General features: G+C 42.4%; 1 protein-coding gene across 1 annotated transcript in view; it reads left to right on the plus strand.

Moving 5' to 3' along the window:
- Positions 1 to 20,554, plus strand: part of plxnb2b (plexin b2b) — a 114,473-nt gene that overhangs the window by 79,050 nt on the left and 14,869 nt on the right. Inside the window, exons 6-25 of the mRNA XM_068602389.1 lie at positions 958 to 1,058; positions 2,225 to 2,351; positions 2,819 to 2,978; positions 4,117 to 4,228; positions 4,777 to 4,888; positions 5,234 to 5,335; positions 5,704 to 5,799; positions 6,309 to 6,396; positions 6,725 to 6,909; positions 7,896 to 8,044; positions 9,985 to 10,096; positions 10,828 to 10,964; positions 11,452 to 11,634; positions 12,730 to 12,823; positions 15,094 to 15,291; positions 16,771 to 16,950; positions 17,834 to 17,970; positions 19,001 to 19,101; positions 19,493 to 19,722; positions 20,231 to 20,412. Of these exons, the coding sequence (XP_068458490.1) occupies positions 958 to 1,058; positions 2,225 to 2,351; positions 2,819 to 2,978; positions 4,117 to 4,228; positions 4,777 to 4,888; positions 5,234 to 5,335; positions 5,704 to 5,799; positions 6,309 to 6,396; positions 6,725 to 6,909; positions 7,896 to 8,044; positions 9,985 to 10,096; positions 10,828 to 10,964; positions 11,452 to 11,634; positions 12,730 to 12,823; positions 15,094 to 15,291; positions 16,771 to 16,950; positions 17,834 to 17,970; positions 19,001 to 19,101; positions 19,493 to 19,722; positions 20,231 to 20,412 (2,786 nt within the window). The remainder of the gene's footprint in view (positions 1 to 957; positions 1,059 to 2,224; positions 2,352 to 2,818; positions 2,979 to 4,116; positions 4,229 to 4,776; positions 4,889 to 5,233; positions 5,336 to 5,703; positions 5,800 to 6,308; positions 6,397 to 6,724; positions 6,910 to 7,895; positions 8,045 to 9,984; positions 10,097 to 10,827; positions 10,965 to 11,451; positions 11,635 to 12,729; positions 12,824 to 15,093; positions 15,292 to 16,770; positions 16,951 to 17,833; positions 17,971 to 19,000; positions 19,102 to 19,492; positions 19,723 to 20,230; positions 20,413 to 20,554) is intronic.

Here is a 20,554-nt window from a genome sequence, read left to right on the forward strand (position 1 = left end):
GTACGTCAAAAGGGCCCTTTTGTAACGCACATCCTATACAACGCTTGTACACGCCTGTAGGTTACCCAACGTTTTGGCAGCGAGGAACAAACGGATAAGAGAGGGGAACAGCGATGGGAGCTTGACGATTTGTTAATTGGAGGCGGGTGGCATGGTTCTCTTGGACAGATGAAAAAAAAGTTTAAATAAAATGTGTCACCAAATATTCTGTGTGTATAGTCTGTCTGGGGGTAAAATCAGTCAAGCAAGAGGGTTTTTTTTTTAAGTAAAAGTAGTAATACCAAAATCTAAATGTGAAAAGTATTATTAGTAAATGTCCATAGGAATCAAAAAGTAAGAACTGTCCCTTTTCAGAATGTGATATTTCTATATATTCCAATATTTGTATTAGACGCAGTAATGTGTAAGCAGCAGTTTAATGGTCTTGATCTGGAGCCAAGTCTGCAAACCTAATACTGTTGGGTACTTTAATCTATAACACCGTCTCATATTTTACAAGATGATTGCACTATATGTAACCTGATAACAAGGCTACGTAAGAGTTGCAATTTCATTTTCCCTTTTGAATTGCTGAAGAACCCGGAGATGTGATTCAGGGCGCTTGAACGAGGCTCCGGAATAATCTATAAAAGTTCAATTCCTGCTGCACAACTGGCCTATCGGCTGTCCTGTCGAGCACACGTGAAGTTATTTGACTTGGATGCTTTCCACCACTGGCTACAATAAACATTTAGCATGCGGAGAGAGGCAATTGTTTCAGTAATTGAACATGGGGCGCAGACATGAGACAGGAAGTCTCCGCGCTTTGACAGGACGTGTTTCACTCCCACACCGGCTCCGCACACCTGCAACAAACCAAGCGGCGTCTCTCGCCGTGTTTTTAAATGCCTCATATTTCGACTCGCGTCTCCCCCGGAGGTGCACCGTTTGATCATATTTCATGTTGCCATGCTGCAGATCACCAAGGTGCCAGTGCAGACGTGCCTCCAAAAGAAGGACTGCCAATCATGTGTGGAACTGAGGGACCCTTACTGTGGCTGGTGTGTCCTGGAGGGCAGGTGAGGATCTCACACACACACGCACGCACTTAAAAATGCATGCACACAGCGACCGACAAACACAAACACCCACGCATGCAATTCCATCTGTAAAACACAGCAGGGTATTTGTTCGGTGTTTTATTGCAGACACTTTTAGTACCCCTTTGTGTGTATATTCCATCTCCTCTTGTCCGTGCAGCCGTAAGGAATTAAAGCTGTTTGTCAGCCTCATGCAGCGAAGGCAGTCTGTGCAATTTACTCTCATCGGCCTATATTTATCAGGGTCTTGAGGGTGGAAGGGGCGGTATGTATCATGTATTTTACAAGGATGTGAGCAGGGAAGAGAAAAATATCAGAAAGGCAGCTTGTTCCTCTGGAAGTCGTTGACGCTCTGGTTCAGAAACGATGCGCGCTCTTTGCTGAGCTGCGGCGTTTAGCAGATTTATTGATCAGTCGATCAGGAATCAATCTGCGGCTCTTTCGATCATATTTTCACTCATTGTTCAAATAAAACATCTGATGATTCCAGGTTTATGTTTGCTGGTAGAACATGGCACGACAATGACTTGAGCTCTCGGACGCCGTGGAAGCCATCTTTCTCTGTTTTTCAAATGTTTCATCGACAAGATAATTGATTGATCAAGAAGTAATGATTAAGGAAATAAATACTGAAAATCTTAACATGTTTGCTTTTCTATCTTAATGTTCACATCTTTAAAAACTATTTAATGAACATTAATATATTGTGTGCTCCTGTTGATTTTCAACATTATTAACATCTATGTTTGTTACTTTAATTCCCTTTCTAGTGTGCAAGTTTGTCTTTATTGTGTTATACCTAGTGTTTTGTTATTCAAAATTCTGAATTTTATGTCCTTTTCCTCTGCAATATGTTATCATCAAATCAGACTGTACATTGTCAAATGTTTTCCCACATATTTCACACTGCAAAACCAAATACCAATGAGGGTCTTCAGTGTTTTTTATAGCGATATCATACCTTGGAAGTCTGCGCGGACACCGCTTGAAGTCACTCGGGCATGAGGTGGTTATTGAAAGAAGCACATTGAAAATCCGTTGGAGTCCACAGGCTTTGTTTTTTTCGAGGCCTTGTACTCTAAAAGCGTCGGGAGGGGGGTTGTGGAGCAGAGGCTGATGGGAGTTTGTTCATCCCTCGTCTGAAGGTGTACCAGGAGGTCTGAGTGCCGACGGGCGGAGGAGAAGAATGGCTGGCTGTGGAGCCCGAGGCAGCAGTGTGTCAAGATCGTCTCCTTCTATCCCCCGAACCTTTCTTGTAAAAAGACTCAGAAGGTACTGCGCCGCTTCTCCATCTCACTTTCTCTCCTCTTTGTTCTCTGCTTCTCTTTCCGTCTCTCTCGCTCTGCAGAACGCTCTTACATGCCAGTCACACAAACATGCACCACCTGAGAAATAAACTGTTTCCATTGTGAATCAGAGACCTCGGGCTCGAGGTCTTCCTGCCTCACTATCGATCCATCCAGAAAACTCCAAACTGGCTTATTATAACCGACCTGGTTGATTGTGCTCACAGTCTGAAGATGGATAGCCTCTCCTGTGCACTTTTGAAAAAAAAAAAAAAAAATCCTCTATCTCTGTCCCTCCCTTTTCTGACTCACACTTGTATATCCACAAACAGCTACCAATCAATCTCCGGGATTTGAAAGGAAAGCGGTTATACAGAGATCAGAATCGCACACCGAGCAGCGAAATGAATTTCAATTGAAGGGATATTAAGGTATATTAAATTCTGTCTTCAGGTGAAGATCAACATCCCCTCCCTTCCTGCGATTGGGCTTTCCGACCGTTTGCTCTGCTCCACGAAGTCATCCAACAGCGAAGGCACCATGTCTGACTCTGGTCAGGTCTCCTGCGATCTACCCAGCCCTTTGCTTTTACCGCAAACACCTGAGGATCAAGGTAGGGCATTTGTAATTAACATTCTCGCTCTTTAATACAGCCTCTTTCAAGGCAAATGTCTGTTGTTATCTATTAGAACCAAGGTTGGTCGTATCATCAATGGGCAAAGCAGGTAAAGCGGGCAAATAGCCTCAGGGTCTGGGCCCACAATGCTTCAGGTTTACAGCATGTCAGCTGGTTTTGGTCATTTAATTAATTGTGTATTTGTCTGGAATTCGCACCACTGACTCACTAAGTTGGGTCATTCGTGAATCTTGTGGCCTTGTCTGATAGAGGTGTATCATTTTCCAAAGTGCTTTTATGATTTTAGTTCATGCTGTTTGGTACACACATCCGTATCCCTCACGAGATGAATTGTAAAACTAATGACGTTGAAGATTAATTATTTTCGCATCAGGTAGGTTTAAGGCAGAAAAATAAAAAAGGTAACACCTGCACACTTATTTCATGCCTCAGAAGTGTTGGTAATTTGTGTGTACTTCATTGCGTTCAAAAATGCGGATGTTTTATCCTCCTGTGTTTTTTCGGGATAAACCACACCTGCCATTATGGAGCTTGTTTGCCTGTTGGTGTGTGTAATGAATGACTATGTGTGCGGTTTCCACTTTTCAAACATTCTGACTTGATGAAAATCCAAGTCGGAAACATAGTCATTCATTTGCGGTCGTGGAGTAAAATGTGCAGACGTTACACTATTGAAAACAAATGACATTCCCAGCAGCCTCGGCTGTACTCTGTGCGTTTTTGCTAATTAGCAAACGGATTCAAGCTATCATGCTGAACTGAAATGACGAAACATTAAATGGAGAACATCAGCATCTTGGCGTCGTCATCGTGAGCATGTAAGCGTTTAGCGGAAAGTGCTCCAGTGCATAAGTACAGCTTTACATGGCCACGAGCACGGCTGTAGACTTTAAGTCTGCTTATATGAATGCATTAATACATAATTAGTCTCAAGGAAGTTGAGGCTTTGCCAAAAAATGTTTAAGGATCATATGTTTTTTGTCAGAATATGTCCTTCCTGTGCTGTTTTGTCTCATCATGAACAATGGAAGTCTTGAATATTCGGAGTTATTGGCGACCCGTTCAAACACCAAAAGCGACTCATGCATATTTGAACCCTTTGCTTCGTCCTCAGACTTTGTGGCCGTGGCCATCCGGATTTTTGTCAACGAGACCGTGGAGCTGGCGACGCGGGAGTTCAAGTTCTATAACTGTGCCGCCACAGTGAGGAAATCTGAAAACACACCGTGAGTCAGACTCTTAATCTATCAGTTCTGCTCCGTCACTCACTGAAAATACACAGTGACACTGAACACAGCATCAACTGACAAGCTTGATGTAAATGTATCACCGTGCATGAACAGATGAGAGATCAAGGCTGTGTTTGTAAATTGTGATGCATGGTAATTTTGAATGCACCTCATGCATTTTTTTTCTCTCCACCTTTTATTACCAAGCCGAGGAAATTGCCTCAGTTTCCTTTTCATTAATCAAAAAATGAAAGTCGATTTCGGCATTTTTTTTTTCTCCACCCCCCCCCCCTCCTTATTTCTTTTCCTTATTTCTTTCATGCCAAGGAATGTGTGATGAACGAGCTTTGCTTACGTGAAGTTGCAGAGATCCATTTCATTGTCAGCAACATGGATTTCTTTTGCCCAACGCTCTTTGATGAGTTTGCATGTTTCAAGATGCTGCTCGTGTGCGTGCGACTTGCCTAATTATATACCCGTGAAAGCATTTTTTTTCCCCTCATCTCTGTTTTCAATGTGTCTATTTTTTCTTCACGCGTCATCAGGTGCATGTCGTGTGTGGCCAGTTTGTGGGGCTGCCAGTGGAACACACACGACCACACCTGCAGCGACATGGATGAAAGCGAGAAGGGTCCCAACATCATCAAACACCGTCAGGTGAGTCAAGGAGATTCATCTCTGATGGCATGCGGGTGGGGGAAAGTGCAGCAGAAGTTTTAAAAGACACATCTAATCAACGCACGCGACGGGGACGCATGAGCGATCCAAATTTCCCCTGAAAAATTCATTTAAAAAAAACTAAAATCCCGGTATCAGCTGGCACCATCTTGCATGACAAATACTGTCGGGTGGAGGATATCAATTTCTAAGTGAGCAGATGTTTCAGCGATACACTTATCTGTAAACGCAGATGAGGGTGTCCTTTTTTAAAGTGGCTGGCGTATTTAAAATGTAAATTATTGAAAGTGAGAGTATCTGATTTTTGTTTTGATGCTTTCTCAGGGAGGCAAGTGTCCTCAGTTTGAGAATCCAGATCCTGTGCTGATCCCCGTGGGCTACAAGACTCGTATCAGCTTCGAGGGGACCAATTTGAACCTCTACGAGGTAAAGTGGTACCGGATTTTAAAACGTTCCTGCAGGAACTAACTGGCTCTTTTTTAAACATTTATTCAGAATGGCATAAGGCCCGGTGAGCCGGGTTGATCCCAATTTTGAACCAGTGCATGAGGTGACAGGGTGCGATCAAAAACATTTTTGGGGAACTCTACTTTGCTGTGATATGATTACAATATATCACGGTTTGAAGTGAGCTTCTTCTTTTTAAAAACCTAAGGTCTACAGCACAATATAGTCTGTTACATTCCTAGCTCAACAGTGCGGAAAACAAATTAGGTGCATTACAGAACAGGAATTATCCAATAAAATCCACACATATTAATCCGCCAGGTTTTTTTTTTTTTTTTCCTCTCCAGGGTCACGTTTTCACGATCGGCACTGAACTGATGAGAAACACGGAAGAGGAGGTAAACTTTGAGGATGGCCCGTTCTACACTTTCAGCGGCTTCAATGTGAGTATGACCCTCACCTGTATCTCTGTATTCACACTGACTCGCTGATTTTGTTCCTTGACTGAGATAGTTCACATGGCTTCTGGCCAATTTGTCCTCCATTTGATTTCTAGGCTTTTCACGACCAAACTTTCCAAACTTTTTTTTTCATGAACCCAGTTTGTTTCTCAGGGTTATAAATCAAGTCACCCTTTCGCGGTCCCTGTAATATTCTCTAGCTCCCTCTAATGGACAGACTGTCCTCACTGGAGTTATTTTAACGGCATCTCCACATTGTGAATTCTGTGATTTGGAGGCTCAAACAGTACCTAGCCCCCAGCTATGTTCTTTCCCAACATTGATTTCTTCAGCTGAAAATCTGCCAGGCGGGGAGTCATTTTTTCCCCCTTCCTTTTCTTTTCTTCCCTTGGCATGAGGGAGCGGCAACCCACACTGTTTGCCGAGAAGAGCTTAAGTGCCATTAATCACTGGATTCTATATTAATAATTCATTTTCCTCCAATTTCTTAGTTTTCCTACGACAAGTCACCGGAGACCAATGTTCTCTTCTACGTGAAGGACAAAGAGTCGGGCAAGAAGATGGACAGCACGCTGAACGGTACACTCGCTCACATTTTAATGTGGAGGCCTTCCAGTGTTTTTAATGCCGCGCGTGTGTGCTGCGAGTCGCAGTGTGGGGCCGCCATTACCTCTGAGAAAACTGCCTTTTGGTCTTTTATTGAAAATGAATAAGAAAGTTATCTGGTTATGACTGTATCACCAAACATGTCTGGCGGAATATGAAGGATTGAGGCGCATGTAGCTGAAACGTTTTAAGAAGATCTCGCTACTTATGGATGAAAAGTGATACCTTTTTTTTTAAGTATGATGAAAAAGGTATAGCTCAAAATGTGCTAATCGTTTTCCCCTTACTCCTTCTCCAATAGTCACCCTGTACAATTGCTCCATGGGGAGGGAGGACTGTAGTCTCTGTAAGAATGCAGACACAAAGTACAGGTGTGTGTGGTGCGCCAAGCACAGGGCGTGCGTGTACGAGCAGCTGTGCAATCCTGACCAACAAGGGGCCGAGGATCCTCGCAACACCGAGTGCCCCGACCCGCAGATCTCTGATGTGAGTAGTTACGGCGGCGTCGTCGCTTCATGTTGAACCTTTGAACTGGAGACAGTACGTGCGTGAAAGGCTCGCGACGAGCAGAGAAAAGGCGGCGACTTTGGGTGATTGGATTATTGATTGAGCCACTTAATTGGCCTCTCCGCTGTCCCTCGACGGAGGACTTGCTTCTTCTTGAAGGGCGCGTTGCGCTGGACTGCAGCACATCGTGATTGGATCAATTCTTTCTTTGCTCACTTAATTGTCGGTGTCTCATTGTCATTGACGAAAATCGTCGATGTCAATGTGACAGGGGTTATGACCGTAAATACAACAGCCTGACCGATGCACAAAGGTGTGTGTGTGTGTGTGTGTGTGTGTGTGTGTGTGTGTGTGTGTGTGTGTGTGGGTGTGGGTGGTATTTTTATTTATGTTATCGATTATGTCAGTCACTGCATCTCGTTGGTGCAGACTGAAATATCTCAACAGCTATTGGAGGGATTGCCCCAAATTTTCGTCTTTTTTGACATTCATCTTCCCCAGAGGATGACTCCTAAGGGCTTTCCTGATCCTCTGACTTCCCCTCGTCACATGCCCTGTCTACTACCAGATGGAAATAGTGAACATTAACTTGAAAATATTGCTCGGCCGTAAAATATCTTTAGCACAGAAATGTTTGTTCAGGATGCATACAATATCAGCGTATGTGTTGTGATGTGAATTGTTGTTATCCTCAAGTATGTTTTGGATCTACATCCCAAATCCAGTAGCAGTTGGGCTCCAAGACACACACATACATGCAAACGAAGTAATTCTCAACCATGGTCTTGAATATTAAACACTTAAACCATTCAGTGGACTTAGACAGACTGTGTAAATCTCTTGTACATTCTTATTGCACAACTAATCTGTTTAAATCCATTTCAAATCCCTTCTTCTCAAAAACCCGTCCCGCTCCCCTGCACCCCCCACCCTCCCCCCCACCACCACTGTATCTCCCCACCCAGATCATCCCTCGTTTTGGCCCCCTGCGGGGAGGGATCTCAATCACCATCCGGGGCTCCAACCTCGGCATCAAGAAGGAGGACATTAAAAGCATCAGCGTGGTTGGGGAGCCCTGTGTCCACCAGAAGGAGAAATACTCTGTTTCCACAAGGTAACACTCACTTTGATGTGTTTATGCAAATGTGTGAGCAGTCGCAGCACACACACTGTCTCTCCTGTTTGTTTTTGGTCAAACTGTTTGGCAGGTTTGCAAAAAGGAAAGTAACCATTGTGCATGTTTTAATTAGTGTATTCATCTAAAACGCAGCGGTGGATGAAGTAGTCTGAAACCTTTTTTTTGAGTACAAACAACAAAAGTACTAGTTTTGAAGATAAATGGCTGCTGTGACAGATGTATTATTACATTATTCTTCCTGACGCATTGATGTGCATTTAGTATTTTACTGTAGCTGGTTGAGGTGACGGCAGTTTTAACTTGATATACAGTTTGGGTTGTGAGATGATTAATGGTGTAGGAAAGAAGAAGAAAACTAACTTCCATAATATCTATCTATCTATCTATCTCTCTCTCTCTCTCTCTCTCTCTCTCTCTCTCTCTCTCTCTCTATTGGATACTTTCACCTCTTTGGGCACCAGTTATATCACTTCAATGAAACTATCTGAGAGGTTTTTTGAGCCAGGGTTTGTCTCTTTAGTGGAACTTCTAATGACTCATCGACGTCTGAAACATGACTGTAAAGCACACGCTACTCTTTCACACAGGCACAAGCCAAAGAAATTTATATAACCACTAGTTTAATCCTTAGCAATGAATTCTGACACCTGTCAGATAAATGTAACAAAAAGTACAATATTTTCCCCTGAAATGAATTGCAGTCGGATGACGTATTGGAAAGAACTTGAAGTATAGTACTTAATGAATGTACTTTCCACCTCCTGAGGTATACTGCTAAATGTCAATCTTTAAATAGTGTCTCCGGCCACAAATTCTTTAAATTCTATGAATTCACCAAAGTGGTGTTTTTTTTTTTATAACATCCCATTTTTGCCATCCCTCTCTGCTGGCCTCTTCATAGTGCAGACTCTCTGTTCCTCCCAACAAAAACACTGGGATAAACTTAAAGTCTCCTGCACTTCAGTCACAGCAGCGTTCACTTCATACAAATGGTCACCCTGCAGAAACGAACCAGAACTGTTGACACCAGGCAGGATGGATCCACGTTTATGACTATATTCTTGCTCTGCCATCTGCGTGATGAGGCATAAACCAGAATTTATGAGAGCAGATGGAAGGTTTTTCACTCTTAATCATCCACTTCTGGATCGCCGGCTGTAGACCTCATCTTGTTGTTAGTTGTCCTCCGTGGTCCTCAACATGTTGAAGCTCACTTGCTTTAAGATTTAACAGGTTTTCCTCTGTAATATTTCATTCCCTCACACATCACTAGCGTAGCTGTTAATTGTCTACTCGTTGCCCACCTGTTAGCCCGAACGATGCTTGCCATTTATGCTGACCCGTTTCATCAGCAACACACATTCCTTGTGGACGTGTTTGGTTTATCACACTTTTCACAGACTCCGCAGTGTGCGAAAATACCCAAAGGACTCAATTTCTAACACGCTAGAAGCAGCCAATCTGGCATTAAAAAAACATATTGCTTTCATATCCGCTTTGTCGTCAGATGAACGTGTTCGTACTTTCTTTTTTTAATGTGACTTTTTTTTTAATTACCTTATTCTTTTCACAACTTCCTCAAATTAACAAAAACAAGATGGTACTCCTTTGTAACATTCAGGAGGGGATTTAGATGGTACATTTGGAGAAACCTGCGTGCTGCAAGTAGTAAAGAAGTAGAGACCTTCATTTGTGGAAGTTGTTTAACCTCCGAATTGCTAATGAAGTGTAACATTTATCTGGAATACAGGTCTTGCACGGAGTTAAAACAACTCAGTCAATCGTTTAGTCAATAGACAAAAAATTTGAATCTTTCTCGCAAAAAATATTCAATTAACCAAGACAATCTTTGCTGGATTAATTAATAATCAAAATGATTGTTACTCTTAAATATTTTTTCCTGTTGTCCTGTCCAGCGTGGTGTGTGAGATCGGCCCTGTTGACCCCAACAATGATAACTGGGGCCAGGTGGAGGTGGAAGTGAAGGGAGGAAAGAGAGGAACCTCTTCCATTTACTTCACCTACAGGGTAAATATACACTGCTACTACTACTACTACTACTACTACTACTACTACTACTACTACTACTCCTACTACTCTCCCCCTCTGCACTTTCAACATGGAAGCATACCGCTTTTGACCCAGAAAATAAACTCATCCCAAAGCTTTCAGCTGATTTTGTTATTTGATGTCCTCTATGATGTTTCCAGTTCCTCACAGATGAGAGCTCCTTATCAGCACATACCCCTAGCATGTCATTTATGTGGAATGTACATCCCATTGTTTTGGTAAATGCACTGCCTAGATGCTGTCACATTACAATGATAACCCACGGTATGAAAATCCACAATGTGTGTGCATTCGTCTTTAACCAGATGCTGTGCAGCAGGCCCCCTTTTTTCTCTCAAATAGCTACGCTGTAGCCTGTTAAAGTATTAAACTGGCTTTTCATATCTCTGGCTCCGCTAAAGCTTCCCCACAGGGGAGTGCTCCTCCGAACTGTTTGCTCAGCAAATTGAGGCAGATGTGGTGCTTGTATGAGTTTGTGTGTGTGTGTTAGTGTGAATGTTTCTAATAGAAAACTGGAGTTCAAGGAGGTTGAGAAGAAATGTGTGTAACTATATGACAAAGCATTGTGTGTTGCTGTTGTTGCATGTGGGTTCGGAGCTTGTGCGGGCATGCAAATCGTTGCAGGGGAAAGATGAGCATGTATTCACGCTGTGTGTTGCGACCTCCCACTCCGTTTCCACCCTCCCCAGGACCCGATTCCAGAGATGGTGAAACCCTCCAGAGGTCCAAAAATTGGGGGCACCCTCATGACCATTTCTGGACGATTTCTGGACACGGGCAGTAAGGATGATGTCCGGGTTTCCGTCGGAGACGTGGACTGCGCTGTGTAAGGGCTTCTTCCCTCAATGATTGTCATTCATGCCAAAGCCCAATTCTCTTTCAATTCAGTCTCGTAAATTGATAATGCTACTTGTTATTCAGACATTGTATTCTATGCAAATTCTACAGTATGCACACTTTAGAGTCCATAAATTGATTTTTTTTTTTTTGTGCCACATTCATGAAGCAAAAGTGGAATTGACCTTAACTTTGGTGTCATAAGCAGGGATTTTTTTTTTTTTCCCTTCTCCCTCCTACCGCATTTGCCTTTGCTGTTGTGACCAACAGTGTTCTGTCAGACCCAGTCCATGGTGACATTTTAGGCAAAAGGTAACGGGAAAAATAACGAGCTTAGAGGAGCAGCAAAGCCAGGATTTAACAAGCTGTCAGACTGCTGCCATGTTGGCTTCCACAGCACGGTGACCTTGTGCGACCCACCGCACCTCCCCACCCCACTTCAGCAGCCAGTTAGTGTTGTGTCCTTGTCTTGGCAGGGAGCACTTCGGAGCAGAGATCACCTGCAGGACAGGGGAATACCGAACAGATAAGGTGTCCGCTGACCCTCTCACCGTCACGGTGAAGTATGGAAAGAGTACCACGACAACCATCCCAAGTGCCTTCCAATTCTTGGAAAACCCCATCGTGCTGGACCACCACCCCAAAGCAAGCTTTGTCTGGTCAGTATAAAGTAGCGGCATACTAGCGTTCTACCTTGAATCAAAGTGTTTCATGTTGAGTGACATTTGAAGGGATATTGTTTTTGGCGTGTGTTATTTTCAAGTTTTATCCTTTCCAGATTTGCAAAGTCTGCGACAACAGCTGCAGCGATTTTGAAGCGTCCGCTTTCTTTTTGTACTTTCCGATGTGCTCAAACACAAGTGTTTTGAAATGATTTGCGTTAGATTTAAGTTTAGCCGAGCTGTTGGCGTGGATTGATGACATTTGATCAGATATCCATGGAGCTAAATAAATGACGAGCTGTGATGATTCCTTGACCTCTCCTCTCGCACCACCTCAGGGGTCTTATTTGACAGTTTGAATGTCTCAGCAATTATTGTGTGGATTGTCATGAAAATTGAAACAAACTCATGCTCCCCATCATCAGGTCAATTAGCACGGCTGTACATTTGCATTTGTTTTTAAAAATTGAGAAGCCAAAGCAGAGGAGAAAAGGGTGCCTTTATTGACATTGATGACAAGGTTGTATAGAAAAGTACTGTTCTGGGAAATGGATCACTTAGAAAGGCACCTGGCTTGCTCTCTGCCCCGCATGCTTCTATCTGTCTGAAACCTTGGTAAAGGTTATTAAAGCCAAGAACCTTTTTTAGTGTGATTTGTCCTCCGAGAGTATCCCTGTTGTTCGCTGAAGGGGATACAAAATGCTGGTCCTTTGAGTTGTACCAAACTGCTTGATGATCTCTGAAAATGGGTGCATTAGACGGTTACTTTGCTTTTTGTCTGTGCAATTGAAAGCACTCGTGCGCGTGTGATTAGGCACGCAGCCTGAAACAACAGACAGCAGATATATATGCTGCCTGCAGGCTAAACTAATTTGTTGTTTTTTTTTATCTCCATTGAAAAATGACCCCAGGTGGAATTTAAGAAGTGTGTCTGTCTTCCCATAACTCTCTCTATGAGCTTGTCTGTATGTGGCTGGCTGGGGATATCTGTTTTTAGATCTGATTTATATGTTTTACTTTACTTTTGTGCATCTGTGTGTGTGTGTGTGTGTGTGTGTGTGTGTGTGTGTGTTTGTGTGTGTGTGTGTTTAGTGGAGGGAGGAACATTGTGGTGACCGGCTCTGGCTTTGACCTGATCCAGACTGCAGTGCTGAAGGTCCAAGCAGGCGATTCAATAGCCTTTGAGGTGTGTCTTCCATTTCTGTTTTCCACTTCCTTTATTCATCAGCGTCTCTCTATATCAGCCCGGCGGTGACTATCCGCCTCCAAAAGTAACACTTTCTTTGCTCACTTCACACTTTCTCTTAACTCTCAGTCCCACGATGCGTTGTCTCCGAAAATGTCTACTTTTCAATCTGTCCGCCCTCTAACAGTAGCAGCGCTGCCCATCGATCTCCACACATCTCACGAGCCCACGACTCTGGTGGTGATTTATTCAAACTCTGTCAAGCATACACACACACACACGCACTCTAAAAAAAAAAATACATCCATCTGCACTCCTCCATGCTTCCACTGATCAAAGAGTCCATAAGCCAGTATTTCTTCATCTCACTTCTTAGGCTATAAATCCTTAAAACCTGTAATATTGCAGATAGCAGCGCAACTGTTTCACACTCAGCAAGATACAACTATGTTCCTCGTCCAGCCTAATCAGGTGGATCGACTCTGCCCAAGAACTTGAATGAGTTGCACTCAGCGTGCCGCTGCCTGCCGCTGCCTGCTCTCCAGTTTACGAGGCAGCGTTAAGCAGTTGCAATTTTATTCATTTCATTTAAAGGGCTAAATTTAATACTGGCATTAAAGTTCTTTTTTTCTTCTCCCTGGTCCCCTGCTACCCATGGGGACAGGAGAGATTTGAAAAGACTCCTGGCTGCCACAAACTAGCAGCGAATGTAATGCGTTATCTCAAAGGCCTTGGCTGGTCAACTTCATAAGCTTCTCTTGGTTTAAGTCTATCCACTGAACTGCGCCCAAATATTTTTGGCGGCTGGCTTATGGTGAAAACATGTTGATTACATTGTGGGTCAGGTCAGCCGCTCAAAGAAGTAGGTTTTTTTTTTGGCTGTAAAGACCCTGCAATTCTTGTTTGTAATTGTAAACAGGGACTTCTGGAGCCGGTTGCAGCAGCTGCTCGTAACTTCAAACTTAGCCTAGTTACAAGAGAAATTCCTGCTAAATGTAGCAGTAAAAATCACAAAATTTATAATGGGTAGCACCACCCAAAGTAGTTGTGAGGACATTTTGACACCTGCTTTTTCCTATAGCGCTACCGTGAGGTTCAGATTTGTGCTTTTTGTAATAACTTTTGTGATCCTCTGATTTTTCGTCAAATTGTAATTTATTCAGTGCTTTGGTTCATGGATGGAGCCAGGCTAGCTTTTATACCCATTTCCAGTCTTAACTCGGTGCCTGCTGGCTATAGCTTCATACATATCCACCATTTCCCAAAATGTTTGACCATTAATTTGACCACAGGGCAACATATTGTATGGTCAGAGGAGACCGTCAGTTCACAGAGCTGCTTTAAGCTAACAGTTTAAAGGAAGTGGGTGGAGGATTTAGTGAAAGCTAATCGTGAGGTTGCAGATTGCTGAATGAACTGAATAGCTTTCTGTTCACAACTTCCTTTCCAAACGTGTTGGAGAACTACGGTGGCCTTTTAGGGAACGTAAAAACACAAAAAGTCCTCTCCAGAGACGGTGTTTGGTTGGTCCGTTCTTGGCTACTGCAGAAACATGGCGGTGCAACACTTTGGACTTTGCGAAAAGTGGACCCTATGTGGATCCAAACTAAGCGAACAAAAACACACAGATTCTTAGTTCCAGGGTCATTATACATGAAATAAAACGTCTCATGCAAGCAGTCTTAAACTGTAGTAGGTTCAGCGAGACTTTTTCAAAGCGTCATCTGATGTAGCCTACGCCTTTCGCCATATCCTTTTGGAAAAGCTTAACTGTGTGTAGGACTGTAGGGTTTAGCTGTCACACGCAGCATTGTCAGCCCTGCATCGAAACAATCAGAAAGTGACAGAAATATCACCATCGGCCCAGATAATCAAACCCAAATGAACAAAGCCAGAGGAGGAATGACTCAGTGTGATTCATCGCAGGCTGCTATTCTCCGATGGCAGATCAGGATTTGAGTAGAATGACTGAAAAGAGAGGCATACTTTCACCTCACCAATTTTACCAAACCAGACTTCTTTTTTTTTTTTTCCCCGTCCACCGCTGAAACGCTCGTGCCTCACACAACAAAAGCATTAATTCACTGCCTCGTTGAAAACACCCACTGTTTGCTTTTCTCTCTTTCTCTCTCTCACCATATTTTTTTTATGTTGAATACTGCTATATTTTCCTTTTTTATATCATTTTTTTTCTTACTTAATGTGTGTTACGTGTCAACGGAGAACTTTGCATTGTTGTGTAAACTCCGCTTCTGTTTTACGCCATTCAGGACGCCCACGAGAAGAACAACACGGTCATCCAGTTTCGGTCTCCGACAGTAAACAACTCCCTGAGCCAGCCTTTTGAAATCTTCATCCAGCTCGACAACTTGAAGAAGGAGCTCAAGCCCTTCGACTACTACCCTGACCCCAGCTTCAACAAGCTGACCAAGAAGGTCATCAATGAGGCCAGCATCATCATCGTCACTGTAAGTGCAGGCTGCTTAATGCTGCAGTTGTGGGGTGACAGCGCAGTGTTTCTGAGAGACACTGAGAAATATGCCTCTTTGTGTGAAGGAATTAAGATAAATGGTGTTATTATCTGACTTGAGGCTAAAAATGGAAAAGATGCTGAATTGCAGTTGCTGCACCACATTTTCACTCTTTAGCTGCTTATGTTATAGATGGGCTTCGTTGCATATAAACGTTATGCAAATGGAAGTACATTTGACATTTGATTATTATTCTTTGGGAAGGGAAATGAACTGAGGCAAACGGACATTAGTAGTTGCATTTATTTATTTTTTCCAACCCTTTTTAAACGATAAAAATACTTAATATTGTAATATTCTGAATGCAAATATATTATTCTTCTGAAACAGTTTTTCCCCAACTCTGGGTCTGTAAGGTAAATCCCACGGGTCACGGGGAGGATTAGCAGGGAAAAACACTTATTTCTGAAAAACTCTTCACAATCAATCTCAATCCAGGAATAAGGAATGTTATTTTCGGTTACAAGCATTAAATATAACTTTGTTTTAAGTGGTCCGAAGCCAAAATGATTAACAACCTTAAAGGGAACTTTGAAGATTTTCAACTGGCTTTGTCTCGTTACAATGTGAGTGGTATTTGCAAATGAAATATGTTCGGCTTCCCTCCATGTGACCGGCGGTGCGAGCTCTCTTTAAGTTTCCCTTTTGAGTACATATATGTACGTACACAATATAATAATGTTGTAGAATTACACATTCTCTTTTGACGACGAAATCATTTCCAATATTGGACCAAATCTTTTGAAGACCAAAAATAAATTGACACGAACATTTCAAATTTTGAAGGTTTATTTTTACCCGCTGCATTATTTTCAGATACATCAATTTACAATTTTCTTTAGTCATAAAATCTCTATTGAAAATATAGAAAAATGTCCATCACAAACTAAGGGTTCAAGTCCAAGGTGATTGCTTTGTGCAGACGCTCCGTAATTACCGCAGTAAATTAGTCAGGAAAGGAATCTGCAAAAGAAAAAAAAAAAGGCTTTTCAATTACTCAGACGCTGGTTTACTTAAGCTAATTTCCTCTTTCTTATATTGCAGACTGCATTAGAATAATCGAAAGCATTTCTGTAGATACAAAAGTGTGCAGCAGAATCTCAAAGTGTATATTGCAGTGCCAGAACTGTGGGATTGATTGGAGCTGTGCCGACAGTGTCTTAACCAAGAAATGACTTAGAAATGTGCTTACAATGAATATAATCTTAATCTTTCTAATTACTTCTGGCACGCATAGTGGAGCAGTGAAGAGCTGTTATAAACTTTCCATCCATTACTAATATGATTTTAATACTCATCAAACGATGGGTCTAACTTGATGGTGTATAAATGCAGTAATTAATTCCTCTTCCAAACAGTTTTGTCAAGACACTTTGAGCATTACAGTCAATCTCTCCCCCCCCTCCCCGCCTGCAGGGTCGGGGATTCTTGAAAGCTATGACGGCCAAAGAGGCTCAGGCGTTTGTGGGCGACGTTCCCTGTCTGGTCAACACACTTCAGGATGAAAAGTTGTTTCTGGACCCACCTTCCACCACACCCAGCGCTCGCTCCAGGCGGCACCGCAGAGACACTCGGCCTGAGCTGCTGGACTTAACGGTCAGTTCAACAACAGGCAGGCAGACGCACAGTAGTGGAGGAAGCTGTTCCCAGATCCTTCACTTCAGAATGACTTTACCGATACCACACCGTAAAAATATTGTACAAATATGTAACTATAATCCGGAAAATGTTGATATGTCGAAGCCCCTATCGATTGATATACGTTATATTATTGAAGAGAGGAAAAAATAAGTCTTTCCCTCTAATATGTAGTAAAATAGATGTATACAGTGGCAAACATAGGAAATACTCAAGTGCAAATATGTCAAACTTGAAATTAAATTGTACTGCTTGAGTAAATGTACTGACCTGGATTTGCAGGTTGGAGCACACATGCATCATGAATCTTTACTGTACTTCTCTCGGCGTGTCCTCTGTTCATCTGGGGATCCCATTTTTTTCCCACTGGTTGAACAGTTTTCGTGTAGCTACAGGCCTTTTTATAATTACATTTAATTATAGCCGAGCCACAATTGCGATGAATTCTGTAACCTCTCCTCTGGGTGATTCCTCGAAGTGAGCTATTGTTTGACTTCTGTGGCTGCGTGCTGCATTGAAAGAACTATTGAAAGGTGCAGAATACCTACAATGGAACAAAGATTGATTATAAAGTGTCAAACTCAATGCACATGCGTTTGTTCAGTTAATGTCGGCCCACCAACTTGCACATACCCCCAGCGCTTTAGAAATACGGAAGAGGTCCTGCAGCTGATTTTGCAGAACTGTGGGCAATTATGTAGATCCTCCTCTGTCCTAGTTTCCTCTCCAACGCTGTCGAATCTTCACCATCGACACCTACCTGAATAAATCTTGGGCTAAAATGTCAAGAGCTTGTGCGGATAATAAGATTCCCCCTCTCGCTCTATGTGTTCATCCACAGATCAAGTTTGGGAAAGGGGAGTGGGTGGTCGGCTCGGTGCAATACGAAAAGAAGAATGATTTGTCACTCTACATCATCATCCCTGCTGTCATTGTGCCCATGCTGCTCATCATCGCTATTTCCGTCTACTGCTACAGGTGAGTTGAGCTATTTTTGGTGATTGCAGATACTCTGTTACTATTTCACCTACTTTTTAGATTAATTAGTGAAACTGTTTGTTATCTGAACCTCTTGATCCGACTGGTAAATGTCACATTTTTATATATATATATATATATATATATATATATATATATATATATATATATATATATATATATATATATATATATATATATATATATATATATGATTGTTTGACACAGTTTTAAGATGCCTCACTTTTGTTCGAGCTGGAAAGGCCGTTTGTGTGTGTGTGTGTGTGTGTGTGTGTGTGTGTGTGTGTGTGTGTGTGTGTGTGTGTTTGTGTGTGTGTTGTTTTAGCAAAAAAACTTTAGTTAGCTGACAGTAAACTTACAAACCCACATTTTAATGCCAGTGGTCATAGCTCCAGCTTTTTTCCTTGACCACTGTGCTATGTTAAAATTGTCTTTTCCACTGCTGTTCATAACAATCATTGCAAAATACATTTTTCTCAAAATACTTTTTGTGACTTTTTTAAAAACCCAGTTTGTAGAAAAGTATTCACGTGCCAAAAACTGGGTTTGCACATTTAATGAACGGAGCTACTTCAGTTCGGGTTCAATTAAATGTCAGAGAGGTGTACAGTAACACCCTGTTTGACCACAAACACATACACCTAAACCTAAACACCTACTACGACAGACTTTCTGTTCGGTACATATTAATGCAAATATGGTATTTTTCTCAAACTGCATTGTCATAATATGACACTGGTTTTAATTGGACCTCTTCAGTCTGCTCTCCAAAAGAACACAGGCGGCTATGGGTCAATTAAACTTGCAAATGTTCTGCTGAATATTTATAAAACACCTCCATCAGTGACGGAGTAATACCAGCGCTAATAATATATTTCTGGGAGACTCAAAGGAAACATTGCGGCTGGGTTATCAGCCAACTGTGCCGACTCAAACAGTCTTTAAACAATTTGACCTAAATCCTTTATTTTTTTGTCTCTTTTTTTTCAATTTTTTTCTCCGTGTTCAGGAGAAAGAGTCAGCAGGCAGAGAGGGAGTACGAAAAGGTGAAACATCAGCTGGAGAATTTGGAGGAGAGCGTACGGGACCGCTGCAAGAAAGAATTCACAGGTACCAACAGTGCAGCTGTGCAAAACCTCAGCAATATTGCTAATGTGCCTCAAAGGATCCACGCTTCTAAGAAGCTATAAAGTAATGAAGTGCTTCAGAGCTCTGATTACATTTCTTTGATGTATTGTGCTGCAGTGAATTAAATAAATTCTCCTGCTTAACATCATGTTATTGTCATTATGAGGATCAGTTTTGCAGTAACAGTAATAGCAAACAATCTTTCACAGCTGAAATTATTTTCCTGGCAAAGCTCTCCCTTCGCTGCCTCTCGCAACATAATGATTGAGACCGACGAGCGGCACGCAAATGAGAAAAGCTGCTTATTAAAAAGCAACGAGGTACTATTTTCTGTTTTGTTTTTTTTATTTTTATTATTATTATTATCGCGCAGACTTGATGATCGAGATGGAGGACCACACTAACGAACTGAGCGAGGGACGGATCCCCTTCCTGGACTACAAAACCTACACCGAGCGCGTCTTCTTCCTGCCCTCTAAGGACGGCGCCAACGACGTGATGATCACAGGAAAGCTCGACATCCCAGAGGCCCGGCGGGCCATAGTGACTCAAGCGCTCAACCAGTTCTCCAACCTCCTGAACTCAAAGACCTTCCTCATTAATGTAATTACACGGCATGTGAAGATGTGGAATATGTAAATGAACTTTTAGTATGAGGGGGCAGTGGGCAGCAACTATACAAGACCCAAGGTGAAGAGGGCGAACTGGTTCATGGTTCTCAGATGTGTCCTCATGACTTTCTTAATCCCCTCACTTTTCCACTAACGTCATCAGCAGGATGACGTTTGTGCTCCTGAGTGAAATTTGTACTATTGAATTACATTTTATATTAAATTTAAAGACATTTATGTCCACGAGAGGATAATTTGTAGAAACTTTGGTCATCCCCTGTAAAAATCGAGCCATAATCAGGTCAAAATGACCAAATACCTCCAAAGCCTTTAAAATTCTTTATCGCCTGAGCAGTAATTGTGTTTTGGGCTAATTAGCCGATGCTAGCCTTCTAACATGCTTTGCTAAATGGGGCACATGATAGATCAAGATGTTAGCGTTCATCAGGATGATTAACGTAGCTTGTCTTTCGCCTGTTTCTTCATGTGTGTGTTTGCAGTTTATCCGCACCCTGGAGCGCAGTCCAGATTTTAACGCCAGGGCCAAGGTGTACTTCGCATCCCTGCTGACGGTAGCGCTGCACGGGAAACTGGAATACTACACAGACATTATGAGAACACTGCTGCTGGAGCTGATGGAGGAATACGTCCACAGCAAGAACCCGAAACTCATGTTGCGCAGGTGAGTGACGAGTCCCTCGGTGCTGCTGCTCAGTACACACCGGTTAGATACAATGCCAAAACACCAGCGCCAAGTTTAGTATGGAGGAAGTCTTGTTCTGCTAAAGTATCCACGTACAGATTGACTCAGAAACTCTTGACTC

This window comes from Clinocottus analis, unplaced genomic scaffold, assembly GCF_023055335.1.
Source record: "Clinocottus analis isolate CAN_PGR_092001 unplaced genomic scaffold, fCliAna1.0.p SCAF_6, whole genome shotgun sequence".
NCBI lineage: Eukaryota > Metazoa > Chordata > Actinopteri > Perciformes > Cottidae > Clinocottus > Clinocottus analis.